Below are 17,762 nucleotides of genomic sequence, written 5' to 3'. Positions count from 1 at the left end.
CACAGCAGCTAGGGTTTCAGCTTTCATTAAGCACGAAAGGGAGCGTGAAACATCTGAAGATTGGGCTCTGTTGCTGCTCTTTGTAGCCATAACTCGGGGGGGGGGGGAATCCTTTTTATTTATTCCTTCATTCTGCCTTTCAAAAAAACAAGGTGCATATTATATTCCGCCATGTGTTGCATGGGAGGAAATACGGTAGCCCAGAATTGTCGAGTCCCCTGGTCTGACACTTGGCAGATCAACAATTATTTCCTTTGCAAAATCCCAGTCTCCAAGTCAAATCCATGCTGTTGCCTGTTCTGGTTACATTTCTGTGTGCTACAGCCGGGAGGTTGTGGGGAGACGCAGCATTTAAATTGATGTTTGCTGCATGCAGGCAAGGAGGAAGATTTTTCTGAAGCATATATGACAGCTCAGCTCCAAACTGGTACTCTCAGTCAATGGAGTTGTAGGCACCTACCGACTATTTGTACCTTTAAAAATCTTCCCAAGAAACCCTGCTGCTTTTATAGACTCCCAGCAAACCATTTGGTTTGGTTTCCTTGGCATTTGTATCGTGAGCTTCTTCGGAGAAATAAATTCACAAGTCTTTGCCTGTCATCACGTGACAAGTTATGGAGCCTAGATTGATGTAATCAGCAACAGACACACGTCAGAAAACTTAATGTGGTTGAGAAAAATACAATATTTTATTAATTCCTCATTGTGTGCATGTATGTGAGTGAGGGTTTTTTTTTTTTTTAATGGGCCTCAGGGGGTTCTTTACTTCTGCCAAGAAATAAGAATAATTCATACACATTTATATTTAACTGTGGTAGAGAATAGTGAAGTGGGGTTGCCATTAATAATAGATACCTTTACAAAGAGCCGCTTTTATTAAGAAAGTCGAAGTGTATCAAGCCTTTTAAAAATTGCTTTCTGGACAGCGGTAGCCCTGTTTGAAATTATTGTTGGCAATGAATATTTAGGCTGATTTTTTTTTTTTTTAAATGATTTGTGGAAAATAGGTGTGTGTGTAAACTAGTGCACCATTGCACGCTGTTTTGCAGTAGAGCAGCTAGCAGCTTCTTTTATTTTAATTTATTTTTTGTTACTATTCTAATTTGAACTGATCGTCTCATCGAGGAACAAAAAAATGTAGACTGAACTTGAATATTCAAAGTGGTTAATGTCCATCCAACTTGTTAGTCCCATTTTGCTCAAAAGGACTGTTTGTGGATGTCAGACTGTCCTAGTTGGGTAGGCATTTAGCAAGCAAAGCTAGGCTGAGATATTATTTAGGGAGGTTTGTTGTATATTTTCTCTTGTTCTATAAGCATTTTCCTGTTTTATAACTTACTCTGTTCTCCTATGGGAAGCTGCCCTTAGCCTCTTGGGAAGGGCAGCATATAAATCAAGTGAGTTAGTTAATTCATTAATTAAATTTATTTACATCCATATGCTTAGCATTGGGATCACAAAGCTACTTGCTACGCTGAGTAACTTTACTGCCTCCTAGCATGCTGCAGGGGGGTTCATATAGATGACCAAAGTGTTCAAAAAATTCTGCCCTTAATTTGAAAGTATTAAAATAGACTTTTTTTTAATGGAAATTCAAATCCCCAGGAATACAGATGGATCCGGGGAACTTGAAGTAAGGAGAAGGCTTCCAAATTCCAGTTGTTGACAAAATAGTTTTAAAATAGCCTCTGGTTTTCTTTCCAAGTGGATTTGATGATCTTGGGTGAAATCATGTCCTTCGGGCTAAAATTTCCTTCCAGATTTAAAAGCAAACCTGCATGAAAAATGGCTGTAAGAAGAGGTGAAATGATTATAGTAATGTGAGGAGAGTGGCAACAAGATTCAGATGAAAGCTGTAGGATAGTGTGGTCCATTTTCTCCTTGCGGGGCATTGAACCTTAAGGATATTCTGGTACGCTAGTTCAATTAATAGCATAGGCTTTGCACTGGATGCCTTGTGATAGTTGGTTTGGGGGTGGGGCGGTGGGGGGTAGAACAAATCCAACTGTAAGAAATGGACTTTTTGCTTTTTATCTCCCCGAAACTATGCTTTCCTTCTGCAAAAGAAGTTATACAGATGAGACATTCTCTGTGAAGTCTTTGAAACTGTCCCATGCCTTGCTGTCCCCATTCAAAACAGCCCAAATTAAGTGACTTTTGGATACCCTCCCAAAAGAGATGTCTTTAACAGTATCTGGAGAAGGCGGAAAGTCTGCTCCCTAGATGGGGATAAATAGCGGGCTAACTGGTCTAGTCCAGATTCAATGGTACCGATGTCTAATTTAATTGTGTTTGTTGTAAAATTGATTATTTCGGGGCACTGGAAACTTGGGCTTCTTATTTTAAATCAAAATGAATAAGAACTTCCTTAGGCTCGCATGTAATATTGATACACTTCTGCTGTGTTTCGAGGCACTGTGCCACTTTGAGCAGGAATTCACCGCTCAGACATTTGTTATTCTATATATTAAATATTTACGTACAACAGGCAACGTTTATGACCACTTGTCAAACAGCCTGAAAATCAAAATCCCTGTGAAATTTGAAATAATAATAATTCGAAGCAAAGGTGCATAAGAATATTCAGGCTGGATTTTAATTCTTTTTTTTTCTTGTCATTTTGCAGGTATTCCTTCGGTAAGTGAATGTAAATGGGAAACAATATCTTCAGTCGCTATTTTTCTGTGCATTCGGTGGGTAGGTAGCTTTTAAATTATTCTAGATCACTCTTTCTGGCTAAGGAATGTAGTGTTCTTGTCAGCTTTTCCATGTGTTTTGTGTGCGTGTCTCTCTCCTATTGACCTTAACCGGTTATCTGTGTTTTTTGTATGTACCTTAAAGAAGATGAAATTACTTCAATGTCTGAGTTGAAATTTGTGTGAGATCCTTTCCCTCCTCGGGGGGGGGAGAGGGGGCGGTGCATCTACACAAGACGCTTACTGTGCAGTAGCCTAATAACACCGTGCAGAAGCGTGCTGGGCAAAACCCGTGCTAATACGCTACTGTGCAGTGTTGTTAGGCTGCGGCGCAGTGTCACTAAAAAGCTGTGTGCTGGTGCTACTGCGCCGTATTTAATATGCATTGATTTAATTCTTGGCGATCCAAGTACTACACTTAGCATGCAATAACTATGACGCATTAATAAACATGTAGACGCGCTCAGGGTGAGGTCACATGAACATCATTGGTATTAACTTACCTAAACTTAATGTGCAGTAACTATGGCGCATTAATGAACATGTAGGCATGCCAAGGGTGAGGTCACATGAACATCATTGGTATTAACTTATCCAAACTTAATTTGCAATAACTATGGCACATTAATAAACATGTAGACGCGCTCAGGGTGAGGTCACACGAACATCATTGGTATTAACTTGATTTTTTTTTTTTTGTCAGTGACCAAATAGTTAAAGAAATCAGCACATCTGGGGCTGGAAGCAGAAGCCTGATGGAGAGGGATGAACATGGGGTAGGGAAGGGGAAGGTTTCTAACGCCAAGGCAGTGACTTGTGGGGGTTAGAGGAGCTGTTTCGCCTCTGCTGTTTTACCCATGGTGTGAAATGCATATAGGTGAAGGGGGATTAATGAACATATTTGCAATGTTTTGAAATATGTCTCTGTTGCAGCGCTAGGGGTGCTCACCTACAGTATGTAGTCGTCCCCTAGAAAGGGTGTGGGGGAGCTGTGCTGGATGGGCAGCATGATGCACGGGTGGAGAAGTGCGTCCTGTCGCTGAGCTCACCTGGTTCCGTGAATGAGTGGAGACATTTTAGTTGTTGGAGACCTGCCAAACCCCTCCACAAAGGCACCACACCACAAGCAGGCTGTCAGACCTATCTCATATAATGCAAAGGCCAATCTATTATCAACTAACTCTAGAAACCGATAGGGAGAGATCTTTGCTTTTATTTTTCCACCTCCTTTTTATTTTTATTTTTTTTTAATTTTTCCACTTTTCTTTTTACTTTTCCACCTTTCAATGGAGCCAGTTTTTCACCTTACTTGCAGAATATTTTATGAGAGGAAAGAAAGCAGAATAGTTAGCCATGACCCGTTTTCAGGCAGGCAGAGCTGTTGGGTATGCTGCTTCATCTTACGGAAGGGGAAGGACGTAGAAAGACCCATTATTTTCAGTGTCTGTCTGCTTGCTGCAAGGGTTTAAGTTTGTGTTTTTAAGTGGCCAATGCAGACTTAGAAATGCTTTTGGTGGTGACACTTAGCTTGATTTTATCCAGTGGGATATTTTTAAACCAAATAATTCCTCTTATAAGGTTATTGAGAATGATCCACTCTTTCACTGGTGGCATTTGTCTGTATTTTTTTTCCAGCTCCAAAACTGGTTATTGAGAAAATCAGCTTTTCCCGGGATTTTTCTAGACTTTCTCTGCCTTATCTCTAAATGCCCTGTGAGGGTTAATCCTGTCCTTTGTACGCAGCAGGATCTCTCTCTTCCTTGTCTTGAGATGAAATGCTATTTCTGAATAAGATGAATGAGATGTAAATCTGAAGCTGCTTTGGTCAGAATACAGGAAAACCACAATATTTTTGTTATAATATGGCTGAAACAACAACACTGTCATCCATTTCTGTTGCTGCGAGAAATATATTAAATATTGCTGAGCTTTGGAAGCTTTTGCTCTTTGGTAGCATCTACTTCAAAGCATGAGCTAAAAAATTCCCGGAGTGATCTTTGGAAGTGCTGACTGTTTCCTGTTCCCCTGCAGGAAGTGTGCTTTTTTTCTACTACATCTTAGGGTGGATTTGGGTAGCCTCTATTAAAACTGCAGGCTGTCCCTATGAATTTTAAAGAATGCGAGAGCCTGGAAATAACAACAAGCTGTCAGGCCAAATGGGATCAACTGGTATTGCCACAGATTTTGCTCTTTGCTCTTATTGCTGTCAGGTAACAGTTATTAAAAACACTCCTCACTTCAGGCAACGACCTGTTCCACGTCTGCTTCACAGCTTGCACGGCATGGAGCACGCAGGCTCACGTTGGACTGCCTATCTTTAAAAAGGGGAAAGGTTACGGTGCAAACCCGAGAGCCTTTGCACCCTGGGAAATTAGACCTGTTCTGAAATCAGCAGAGTTGTTAATAAACCCCTGGCTTTGTTGTTTAGCTTGTTCAGAAATAAATTTGACTCCAGATTTAAGATGACGGGTTTGAGCGAACTTGCAAGGTCAAAAGGGGGCTAATTCGACAGCCGTAGACGTGGGGGTCTGTTATTCCCCCGACAGAAGGGTACATGCTGCAGGCGATGTTCAATTCCCTTGGTTAACGTGCCTCTAACCCTGTAGGCCTGCCTTTCTGTGTAGTTTAATTTGTACAGTGAGTCCCTTCACGCTTTGTGGACGGACAAAACGGTTTTCCTGTCCCCAGTGGAACGCACCTGTTGAGTTAGCATCCAAACCCCGTTCCTGGAGAGCTGAGTTTTCTTGACATCTTAAACCTCAGCCCAAACTTCCTCCTGGAGTCTGGCAGTCCCTCCGGTTTCTTTCTATGACCTTCTCTGTTCTAGCCCATAATTCCCTCTCCTTGGAGAGGGACCTCTATTTTGTTTATCGCCTTGGTGAAGGTTAATGACTTGCACCTGTCACTGTGAGTCATCTGAACCCCCTTCAGACAGGACTTCATCCTTTCCTCGGTCAAAAGGAGCAGGAGAGGGGTTCTGGCAAGCAAACAAGCAAACCAACAAAACCCATAAACCTGCCACCTCAGTAGAGCTGTAGAGACAAGCTCTCCTGTCCCCAGGAGACGAGCGATCTACAGCTGTACCGGGGTGGTGGGATGCCAGGCTTAGGGCACTTGTTGGCTTGCTTGTTTGCTTGCCAGGACCACTCTCCTGCTCATTTGGACTGAGGCTGAGGTCACCACATGGAGTTCAGAGCCAACCGAATGGCCCTATGATGTCACAGTTGTATTGGAAGTGACCAGTTTGGGGTCAAAACAGACTCTCTCGGAGGGTGACGGCTGCTAATCCCATGGCCAGCTACTGCAACAAGTTCTTTATCATTTGCTCTTGAAGAGTAACACCTCCCAATCCCATGGCCACCTACTGTGACAAGTTCTTTTTCATTTGAGATGTGATTAACAGTTTTTGGGGGTGTTTTCCCCTTGTTTCTGCTCCAAGCATTGACTGACCTGCTCTTTAGTGTGTCTTTTTTCCTCCTCCTCCTGCTGTCTTCCCAGGTTAGCCTGCTAATTAGTCACCTAGAAAAACAAACGGTAATTTGATAGCCTAACCCATGGCTTGATGTTGCTTACAGCAGAGGAAGAATTGGTGGTAGAATGAGGTGTCCGCCGAGAGAGAAACACGAGAGCAGTTGCAAACAGGTCGGGGGAATGGTTGCAGTGGACATCTGTCTCTCTTTCACTGTCGAGTACAGCAGATGCAGACATGGGGCAGGTAATGATGTCATTCGTTTGGGTGGATTTAGATCCCATCCAGTCATCTTTTGGGGTGATTGATTACTGCTTGGAGTTGCTTTTTTGCTTCCCAGCGAGAAGCACGCAGAGCTGTCAAAGGGCAAAAACACATCTATTTACCTTTCAGTTATCAACAGAGCCATAAACGGAAGGACTAGGGGAACAGCAGATCTAAGTTGACTCTTGATGCGCAATGGGTTTTTGTTTCAGCCCAAAACAGATGTTTCCATGGGGAGAATTAGGAACGTTGCTTCTACACTCCCTGCAAGCCAACTGTGCCGATTTAAAAAAAAAAAAAAAGCAGCAGCAGCAGCAGCCAATTGGATTTGTATTTTAAAGGATTTAATGGCTCAGGGACCCTTTCTCTTAGCTCTTGAGGGGAAAGGCAAGATTCAGAACTTTGCTGGATTTAATCTTCAACTTGCTTTTTTTTTCACACATTACTTGTGAACCCAGAACAAAAAAAAATCACTAATTCTGCATTAATGCCAGCCCCAAATGTGATGCTTTATCTTAGCAAAGTTTTGATTCCACAGTTAAGTTTCAGGTGAGGGTGCATTTGATTAAAGAAAGAATAAAAAGTTGAGTGCCAAATGCACATAATTCTCCATTACTTCTAAAATCCGCATTTGCTCTTAACTTTTAACGTAAATTGTTCTGAGAGGAGCATTTTCTTTTAAAAGGTCTTTGGGGATCTTGGATTTTAGATTTGCATTGACATATAATGAAATGTTAGAGTGCACTTCTAAGGCTTTGGCTTTTACTATACAGGATTGAGACCATAGGGTAGGGTAATTCAGGATGCAAGGGATGGTACCTGCTTAAATCAAGAGAGCAGTGAAAATTTGGCCATGTTCTGAGCATAGAAGAAAAATGAGACGAGGTTGAAAATCCACATGCACTAAGGAAAATCCATATCAGTGTTACAAAGCCTAGTTTGTGAGTATACTGCGGCACGCTGGAGGTAGATATAAGCTGAAAAAGACATATCAGGATCCAGTTATTGGTAACAATGAGTGGATCTTCCAGTTGGGACTCAACTCTGCCACTCATGCCTTAAATCACAGCATCCAAAACAGATTGTTTTCATTGGAGTGAGCTGATGCACCCAGGAACAGTTCAGTCCTTGGAGCAGTAAAAAAACTGCTCCAAAGCAGTTTTAGCTCTTTCTCCATCAGTAGCCTAGAGTGATCCAGAACGTGGTCTGAGGTTGGTGGCCTGAAGCACCAGAGGAGAAGACCTATCGCAGTAGAGCAAAGAGGGTTTTTTGGGCAGGGGTTTCTCCTAGAAAGGTGTTCCGCACCTTTCTATGTAAGACTATTTTGTGAGTCTCTTGGAGCAGTCACTGCACGAGAACACCCGTACGGTGATGGATTGTATTTACTTATTGGATATTTTTGGGAGGCGGGGCCAGGATGCTAATCGCGCATCTTTCCCAGCGCACTTTGCGAGCTGGCACTCCCATTTCTCGTGTACAAGTGGGAAACTTTTCCCTCTGCCTTATTAAATCTATTTTTCAAGCTGTCATTTAACCAGGTCTAGTGACAGAGTCGGATGTTTATGTGGCCCTGGACACTTGAACTCTGGTGTTTTCAATCACAACAGCACCTCTCGCCAGCCGTTGTGAATTAAATACTCTTCGTGACCTTTTACCCTCGTCGCTCTTAAATTCATGCTTTAAAAACAGCTTAATGAGGGGTTTACTGGCCCAATTGGAAGTTTTTATTAAAACCTATTAGTGCGCTGGAGTAGCCTGCCTGAAGGAAGCGATTAGCCCAAAGCAACTAAACTCAGAGCTGGCCGCTAGCCACGCCAGGGTTTCACTAAACTGTTTCCAGACCCAAGTTAACCCTAACACTGCAGCTTGCCTGGTATTCATATCTCTGGTTTAATTTATAGCTGGTCTGATTCTCTCCCCAACCACGTTCATGAAGGCATTTTGTTTTAATTTAATTATACCTGCAATAAGGGGCCAGTTGCCTTTTTGGCTTGTTTGAGAGCCTCGAATGTTGTGTTGACGACCCTGCGGTGTTCCCCACTGACACTCACTGGAGATGGCGTTGTGTAGGCTGGTCATGTATTGCTGGTCTCTTATTGTGATGGTTGTTTAAATGATAGGAAGGGACCTCTTCCTGAGTTGCCATCCAACCCTAAATGTCCATCTAGCAGGGGTGGTCCTGCTTTGAGCAGGGGTTTGGACTAGATGACCTCCCGGGGTCCCTTCCAACCCTCATTTGCTATGATTTTATGAGAAAAGATTTCTGTTCAAGGCCCAATATTGAATGTTAACCATGTGGTCCTCTCTTGAGTTGAACAAATAGCAAGAAAAGCCACTATCCCTCATAACACCTGTTCGCATCCTGTGAGATGCAGCATAGTATCATCCCTCTCTCTTCTTGCTAAGTGAGCTGGCTGCACCCATTTGTTAGGCATTTGTTAAAAAGAATACTTGGGGGAAAAAAAATTCTGCCATTAAAGTTATTACTCTAAAGTAGTGCCTTTGATTGCAGCAATTATGCAAATGACTTGACGGGCTGAAATCCGTCTTAGCAAGGGTTGATACAAACACTACTGCTGGAATGAGCGCATAACTTTGGGAAACAGAGATTTTTTTTTTTTTGGTGGTCCTTGTAAGTCGTGTTCTTTCAGCGGTTTGCCGTGTCGACTGGATGTCGATCTGCAGTAGCCAGCAATGCTTTTTTATTTTTTCTTGGTATAGGACTGTAAACAGGGGAAGGAGGAAAGCTGGTCCTGCAGAATCCAGGAAAATCTTTCACTAAGCAGATTCTCTCTCTAAGAAGCTGTCTTTCTCTGCCCTCCAGGCTTTAATGCACACACGCGTGCACACGTGCACCCCACAGCAAATGGTTTTCTCTCAGACTTCCAGGGACAAAGTTGGGGTCATGCAGCTAGTGCTTCTTCCAACTCCACAGTTCAGGTAGCAGCTCTCTTTGGCCTCTGTTCTCGAGGGTCTCACTACCCCTAGCTCCATCACGGTGTTCCTTTCTGGGCACTTGTATGATTCGAGTGGGGAATTAACTGAAAACAACAGTATTATTCACGTGGCCCCCACAGTACCCCAAGACCCACGCGCAGCTATAGGGAGATGTCATGCCTCTTCCAAAGAATGGGCAGTTTAAGGAGGGTTAGGTATCAGAAGACCTTTCTACCTCATTACCAACCAGTGGGAAAATCGATGGAGAAAAAGAGTTATAGACTTGCAAACTATGGAAATAATAAAGGGTATAGCCTGGTAATCTTCAACGTGCTTTAAAATATCATCAGCATGACTAAGCCCGAGTCTCTAGTGAGAGAGTTTTAGTTGCATGTTTGAGTGATACACTGAGGTAGGGAAGTTAAATAACTTTCTCAAATGTCATATAAGTGAGCGAGCCTGTTGTGCTCTGTTCAGTAATTGCTCTGCGATGGAGATGGTTGAGCTCGAGTGCAGGTGTCGCTCCCACACATCCCACCTGCTTCACAGGGGGTCGGAGGCTGCATGTTAATGCACCTCTTTGGGACTCTTGGATGACTTCTGCATGGAGGGTTATGTCCTCGCTAGGGTATCTGTTTGTCCATGGTCCAAAGGCATGCAACGCATTAATGAAGTGTCCCAAAACCTTTGGCATCTTCACAACTGATATCTTCCTTGCCAAAGGGCCGTAGAGCTCTTTCTAAACTCAGGATCAATGACCATACTGCCCACTCATCAAATACAACCACCTTTCTGGGAGAAGTTCAGCAGTTGTTTTGTGATGCAGGTGGACCATGCGCTGGGTTTGTGTAGGACAGGAAATGACGAATGCTATATCCACTTAGAGAGGGAGGATATCATTCCTGCAGTTGGAGCCTGGCCCAGTGTCAGCCCAGTGTCCTGCGGTGTTCAAACATGTCCTGACTGGGGGTGATTCTGCCCTCCCTTCACTTGTGAGCTAGGAAGGGACCCCAGCCTTTGGGTTGTATGCCCAAAGATGTTTCAGGATTGGTGCAATCTGCTCTCCTGGTGTTGGCTGCCTGGATATAAGTTGTGCGTGAAAGTGCTGATCATTTCTTCCCTAGCACTGAGGCCAGATCCGTAGGGAAGAGTATTTTCTGAGAATGCCCACAATTACTTGGTTTGATTCTTGAAGGTGATGGACGTTAATCCACAAAGCAGCAGCTAATCCCGTCTCCTTTGGTTTCCCAGAATAAATCGATGCGGTTTGTTCCACTGGCTGCACATCTGTGAAGACCAGCAAGAGTCAAAACCAGGATCTGCATTATCCCGTTCCTGTTTTCCGCGCGCTCCTGCCCCTCTGAAACGGTTGCTGTTAATTGGGGGGGGAGAAATCAGTTTTTCTGAAACGATAGTTTTCAGAGAAGGGATTTAAAGTGTGCCAAAGCTTACATGGATCTGCAGTGTTTTCCTCTCTTCCCCCAGCAGTTGTGGTGCAGCCTGGTTTGGGTTGTCTAGCTGTAGTTTCATCACTTTGTGGTAACAGCCTCAAACCTGTGCCCCTTACTGATGAATGCTGGCCTGCTTTATGCTGCTGAGACCCTCTTTTTTTTTTAATACTTGCAGCATTTCCCTATCGCAACACCTGCCAAGAGCTGGCAACACCTAGCTTACAAAGTCGAAACAGGCACATTCCCTCTCTCCAGTTGTACTGTCTAATAAAAAGATCCGCTGTATTGAAGACGACAGGCTTGCAATACAAAAGGCAAACACGCAACTATCGTTTATGTGGAAATACTGCAATAATTTATAGAGAACGATAAGCATTTCTCTTAAGTTTAGTGAGAGAGATGAGTTGGGGAGAATCCAGTGAAAACAATGAATTAGATCAGTGACAACGTTGGCTGCAGCAGACTGACACTTCTCAGCACGGGGCTATTTAAATTCATTGTGATACCGCCAGACTTTTTGGATGGAAGGAGGAAGGAAAATGAGAGGTGGGCAGGGCTGTCCTGAAGCCGTGCTTCAATCCAAAAGTTCAACTTTGGCACGGCCAAACGAGCTTTATTTTTATTTTATTGTATTTTATTTTTATTATTGTTTTCTTTACAGTTAAATAAAACTTGACGTGCAGAATAACCTCCGAAGAATAAAAAACCTGAATGACGTCCAAAGAACTGCTGGCGTTTTTATTCTTCCATTAATCACGCTGTCAGTTCTAACGTGCATCTGATTTATCCGTGGCTGGTTAACCATTCAAATGCCCCTTTTCTGACCTGATATAACACCACATAAAAGTTCTTACTGCAATAATTTATAGAGAATGATTAGAGCCCAGCCATCACATGTAGCGGTCCTCTTAATGTAAACATGCGAATGCTGTCCTGCGTGGCGGGGGTTAGGACTGCTCCCCCATCCTCCTCTGAGTGCTGGTAGATTAGCTGAAGGCTCAAGCTTGTCCCTGCCGGGATGATCCCCCACCTCCACAGCCCGTCCCCCCTACAAGGAGGTAAGCGTGTATGTGTGTGTGTGTGTGTACACATATATGTATGCATGCGTGTGTGTATGCATGTGTGTGTGTGTGTATATATTATAAATAAGTTGTCGAAATGGGATGTCACTTACTCCACACGAGCTCTGGAGGGGTGTCTTGAGTCCAGTGAGGGGCACCTTGATTTCAGAAAGAATCACAGACAACAAGGGTTGAAAGAGACCTCAGGAGGTCGCATCTAGTCCAACCCCCTGCTCAAAGCAGGACGAGCCCCAACTACATCATCCCAGCCAGAGCTTTGTCCTCCTGGGTCTTAAACACCTCCAAGGATGGAGACTCCACCACCTCTCTGGGTAACCTGTTCCGATGTTTTACTACACTCCTAGGGAGAGGTTTTCCTAATATCCAACCTAAACCTCCCTTGCTGCAGCGTGAGCCCATTGCTCCTTGTCCTGTCATCTGCCCCCGCTGAGACCAGCCCAGCTCCATCCTCTTTGCAGCCCCCCTGCAGGGAGGTGAAGGCTGCTATTCAATCCCCCTCGGTCTTCTCTTCTGCAGAATAAATCAGCCTTGTTCCTGCAGCCTTTCCTCTCAGTCCAGCTCTATCTTCTTTGCAACCCCCCTGCACAGAGGTGAAGACTCCCTACCAAGTGCAGGTCCAGACCCTCTGTTCTAGAGTCATAATAATGGGGTTGACATCTTTATAGTTTATTTTTTCAAAGGGGTGGTTGAAAATTAGGTGCAACAGAATTTGAAGCTCAGTAGGAATCGGGCATTTACTTCACTATTTGGGGCCCTTTAAAGCCTTTTTGCTGCTCCCCCCAGCTTTCTTTTTGCATTTAGTTATGGGGGCTTGAGGATCTTAAGAAGCAAAAGAAGGGGTTATGTTTCATATTCCTGATTCTGTATGTCCAGCTTCGGCATTACGGTTGTCTGTCCAGGCCAGTATCAGCCTGAAGAAGAGAGCTTGGACTATGTTGAGAGGAGACAGCTCTAGGCATGAAGTGCCTTGTGAACTCTTATTCTGCCATATTTTCTTGCTGTGCAAAAAAGGAGGAAACTGGTATTAAAAGAGCCTACAAATGGCAAAAAGGGAATGAGTTTAATAGCTTGTCAGTTCCATTAGACTCAGTTGTTGAGGGGTAAAGGGATGCTGGCATCGTGGGAGGACTTTTTAAGGCGAATAATTTCCCATTTACAAATCTGTGTGTCAAAAACTTTGCAGTTTCCCCCATTCATTTATGCATGTAAAGACCAGTAGATCACCAATGTTCGTGAATCCAGTGCAACCTCTATTTTTCATTCCATCTTTCTCAGTGCAAGATGCCTTGATCTGTCCTTACAAAGAGGAGGCTGTCACTCCTCATCGCCGCGGCTGCAATCGATGCTGAAGTGAGCAACTGCAGGGATTGCAGCTCATTGGGAAGTTTTTCTGATGAGAAGTTTTCTTGCTTTCTTAAAAACCAAACCTGTGTGTGGGAGACAGTTGGTTGCGATGGCTTTTTGGGCTCTTAAGCTAGGAAAAATGCAGACAGAAAAAAAGTTTCCCAACTTTTAACGACACCTTGTTTTGATATTTTCTAAATGCAAAAAAAAAAATCCATTTCCTAGTTCATCGCAATTTTATGGAAAAAATTAGGGTAAAAAAAAAAATGTAACCAAATAAAATATTTTCATCAGGGTTCGGGGGGTTTTTTTCTTCCCCTTTGGGTGTGTTTTAGGGAATTTTTTTGCTCCCTGCACATTTCAACTATTTTTTGTTCAAGGGGGGACAAGTGGATAATTTTCCAACTGTACACGCAGTCCCCTTGCCTTCTCCCTGAGCTACAGGGTCGGGGTGAGGGGAGCGATCCTGAATTTCCAAACAAGGTCCAAAATAGGTCTGGGAGACTTATTTTGAACCTGAAATTCTGCCCCTATTTTGCAAACTAGTGGCTAACCCATGATTGAATTTTGAGCAAAGCTGGGATGGCTTTCAAGAAATTTAGTTTGCATTAAACCCGAGTTATTTTATCTCCAGTGACATCTGGATGGGTTGGGAGCCCAGGCCTCTTGAGTTAGCCCTTAAAGAAACTCAGAATAAATGCATGTAGCCCTGCATCAGGTATGTGATTGGAAATGGCCTGTTTTCTAGCCTGCAGGAAAATATTCAGAGTGTTATGTCCTGGTGCAACAGCACCTATGGGGAGTCGTCCGTCATGTCATTTAACTGATTGTGTTATGTGTGCTTGCTGCTACACAGGACAGTCTCTGTAATGTCTTTGTTATTTGTACAGTGTGGATTGGAGCTTTACACAGCCAGCAATGGGGATGTGGTTACTCTCTCCAGAGCCCTCTCAATTATTACCATTGTTCTAAGCTTGGGTTTACGAAAGGGCCCGACTTGAGTTAAAATCCTCGCACTAAGTGCTACAACTTTTTGTGCAACAGCTTTGCTTTCAAGTGCTTGTTGCCTGTCTGAGTGCTGCTCCTGAGCCTTTCTTGGTAGAAGCCCCCATGCTTGCTTAATATATATATATATATATATATATGTATGTGTGTGTGTGTGTGTGTGTGTGTGTGGATATATAGAGGGGGAGAGAGAGAGATGTGTATATATGTGTATACATGGTGTGTGTGTGTGTGTATATCACTTACATTTTGTTTTATATCTCTTTTATCTATCTCCCTACCTAAAATAACATATATTATATATCTCTATATCTATATCTATATATCTCTCAAATAAAACATAATATATATATAATATTTATCTGTCCCACGCTCTATAACAACATCTCTCTCTCTAAAACATTATATATATATTGTGAGGGGGGTGTGTGTGTATAAAATATGTGTATACACGCATATACACATACATATATAATATATATACACACATATAAAATACATATTTATATTTAGACACATATACACATTTTATTTATATTTAGACACACACATAAATATATTTTTATTTATATTTACACATGTATATACACACACATATATAAAATATATTTATATTTACACACATACACACACGTGCGCACATGTCATTTTAGTTTAGTTAAATAACTTTCTCTTCAGGTTCTTTTCCTTTCCTAAACGGGATAAAACCGCAGGGTGAAAACATGTTCCTCCCAGTTAATAAATAGGAAATGGGTATAAGCCAAGGTACATATTTCATGTTAGTCAAGAGAGATAAGTGTCAGGATTTCAAAGTAAATTCTGTTATACAGTTTCCAGCACTGAAATCTTTTCTGTCATATGCTGGCACTCATTCCTTGGATCAGAACAGCCAGTGCTTTATTGTAACCTCTTTGTATTTTGCTATTGTTCTTTTTAACTTATTTTTCCCCTTTTGTGCCAAAATTATCCAGCCCACTTGTAATCCCCAAATGAAACAGGAAGATGTTGGGGAAAGGGGAGGCAGGGCACATCCACTCCTTGCAAGTCTGTAAGCAGGTGTCGTAGTCGGATAACACAACAGACCATGGGAGGGAATGAATAGGAATGGATGTAGTACTATTTACAAAGAAACCTGGTAAAGAGAACAAAGGTTGTCTCTGTCTTCTCCCAGTGGGAGACCTGGATGACGGGCAGCTCCCCGGTGCACATGACTTGTCCAGGGGGCGGGTGGCTGTGGGGTGGACGATGCGTATGAGGAATCCTGTTTCTGCACACCTCCCAGTGCAAAGGAGTGAATCCCGCCGCAGTCTTGTCTGATGGGTGATCTAGGCCTTAACTTCAAGTAACGTTTCACACGGAATATAAAATGGGAATAATACTTGCCCCAAAAGGCACTTCAAGATCCTCACTTAAAACCCACTACAGAAGTACAAAGCATTCTCATTAAGACAAGGCGCAGTACCTAAAATAACAGCATTTTAGCACTGGAGCTTCAGTTTTCCTTTAGGCTACTGAGTGATTGACCAGCCCTTAGAACAGGGCTAAGTTGCTGCTTGCTTGAAAGTTTGAATCTCGCTAAAATTTTGAATAATGCATGTCAAAGCATTTTTTCCAAGAGGGGATGCAGGCAAATTGTTTGCATTGTTTATCTCCAGCCTGCCCGATATATTGTAGTACGGCCAATTCAGCAATGGAGCAGCAGCCGGAAATCTCAGCTGGAATTAAAACAAGTTAGTGCCCTTCGTTCAGAAAAGGCCAAAAGAGCAGGAGCTGATGTGCAAGAGAGACAGGCCTCACTCCCACTGAAAACTTGTTGGCCAGATATTGGACTAGATGGACAGAGATTTCAGGCAAGGAGATGCATTTGTGTGTACGTTGCGTGCCAGAACCCTCAAGCATTTGTGTAGCAAAAGAGGAGCAAATGCAAGAGGATAAAGGTGAAAAAATAGTGAAAATGTAAAATATCTATATCAATAGAGATCTATATAGATTTCTATTGATAGAGATATATATCAATAAAGCAAGAGAGAGATATGTATATCAATAGAGTGATATCTATATTAATAGAGATCTATATAGATTTCTGTATACCTAGATAGATATCTAGGTAGAGCTATATAGATAAATATGTATATGTCTATATCTAGAGAGAGAGATTAGGTTATATATGTTTATATATATCTCTATATAGAGATATATATAGGTAGTCTGTATGTAGATAAATATAGATATATAGCTTTATTGAGATAGATATCTATATCAACAGAGATCTAATCTATATATATCTATCTGTCTCAATAAAGGAAGAGAAATATCTGTATCAACAGAGCAAGAGAGATCTAATATAGATAGATCGAGATCTCCCTGATGCATCTATATAGCTATAGATCTATATCTATATATATAATAACATAATGTGGAGAAGGGATCAAAGCTCGTGGAAGAGGTTATGTCTTTTATTGGACAAGCTAGATATTTGCAAACAAATCATTTTATTTATTTGCAAGCATTCGGGCATGCACAGCCTTCATCAGGCATAGGAGAGAGCAGAGATTGTAAAACTTCTAATGCGGAGAAGGTACCCAGATGCGTAAGTTGAATGCTTTCCTTCGTAAATCTTCAAAAAAAAATACATATGCCTTTGTATGATGGGATGCTATTAAAATTCATTGTTTGCTTACTCAGGGACCTGCAGAGACTTGTTTTCCTAGACAGGGCTTTGGCTATAGGGTTTAAGGATGTTTAGTGTATTTACAATGAGCTCATAAGGTAGGTTTATTCCGAAGTAAAAATGAGCTGAGCCATGGCAATGTGCAATGAACCCTTTTCAGCATATGGCATTTGGCTCTCCTGAAGTGAGTAGATGTTTTTTCGGTAATAACCTCATGTGGAACAGCAGGACAGAACCAGCACTCCCACCTTGGGGAGGCTGTCTGGATGTTCACGGTTTTTCACTAATCTTTTCTTTTTTCTTTGCATTGACTTTCCCCTATCTGCAATTGCTGAAGGATCTAGATCTATCTGTCTGGCTTCTGCTACTGTGGTCATCTGAGCCCCTCAACCTTTGGGTTGGCTTTTTGTACCTTTGCTAATGAGGGAAAGGCTGTCTGTTGTCCTCCTGTACTATGGGGTAAGGGCAGGGGTGGGGAATTTGCCCCAAATCTTGCAAGAAATGCCAAAACAGAGAATTGACCCGAGTCTCCAAGCTGCAGCCTAACGTGTTAGCCTTCCAGTTGTCTTCCTTCTACCTGTGGTAGCTTCTGATGTTCCTTCCTGAGATAGCCTTGAAGGGGTATGTGTGTGTGTAGCTAGTGCAGAATTACTCTGTTGATCCACGGGTTAGAAAGGGAGTAGAGTCATTGGAAAGGGACAACATGGTGGTGAGAGAGCATTGGGTGATGGATGGAGCTGCACTGTCCTCAGTGGGGGCAGATGCCAGGACAATGGAGCAATGGGCTCAAGTTGCAGCAAGAGAGATTTAGGTTGGATATTAGGAAAAACTTTCTCACTAGGA

General features: G+C 42.6%; 1 protein-coding gene across 1 annotated transcript in view; it reads left to right on the top strand.

Moving 5' to 3' along the window:
* The window catches only part of LMF1 (lipase maturation factor 1), a 293,630-nt gene that overhangs the window by 28,570 nt on the left and 247,298 nt on the right, over positions 1 to 17,762 (top strand). Inside the window, exon 5 of the mRNA XM_019542136.1 lies at positions 2,627 to 2,637. Coding sequence (XP_019397681.1) covers positions 2,627 to 2,637 — 11 coding nt within the window. The remainder of the gene's footprint in view (positions 1 to 2,626; positions 2,638 to 17,762) is intronic.

This window comes from Crocodylus porosus, unplaced genomic scaffold (genome assembly GCF_001723895.1).
Source record: "Crocodylus porosus isolate Cpor-Errol unplaced genomic scaffold, CroPor_comp1, whole genome shotgun sequence".
NCBI lineage: Eukaryota > Metazoa > Chordata > Crocodylia > Crocodylidae > Crocodylus > Crocodylus porosus.
The sequence above is the reverse complement of the archived record's forward strand: the minus strand, read 5'-3'. Positions and strand labels throughout refer to the sequence as shown.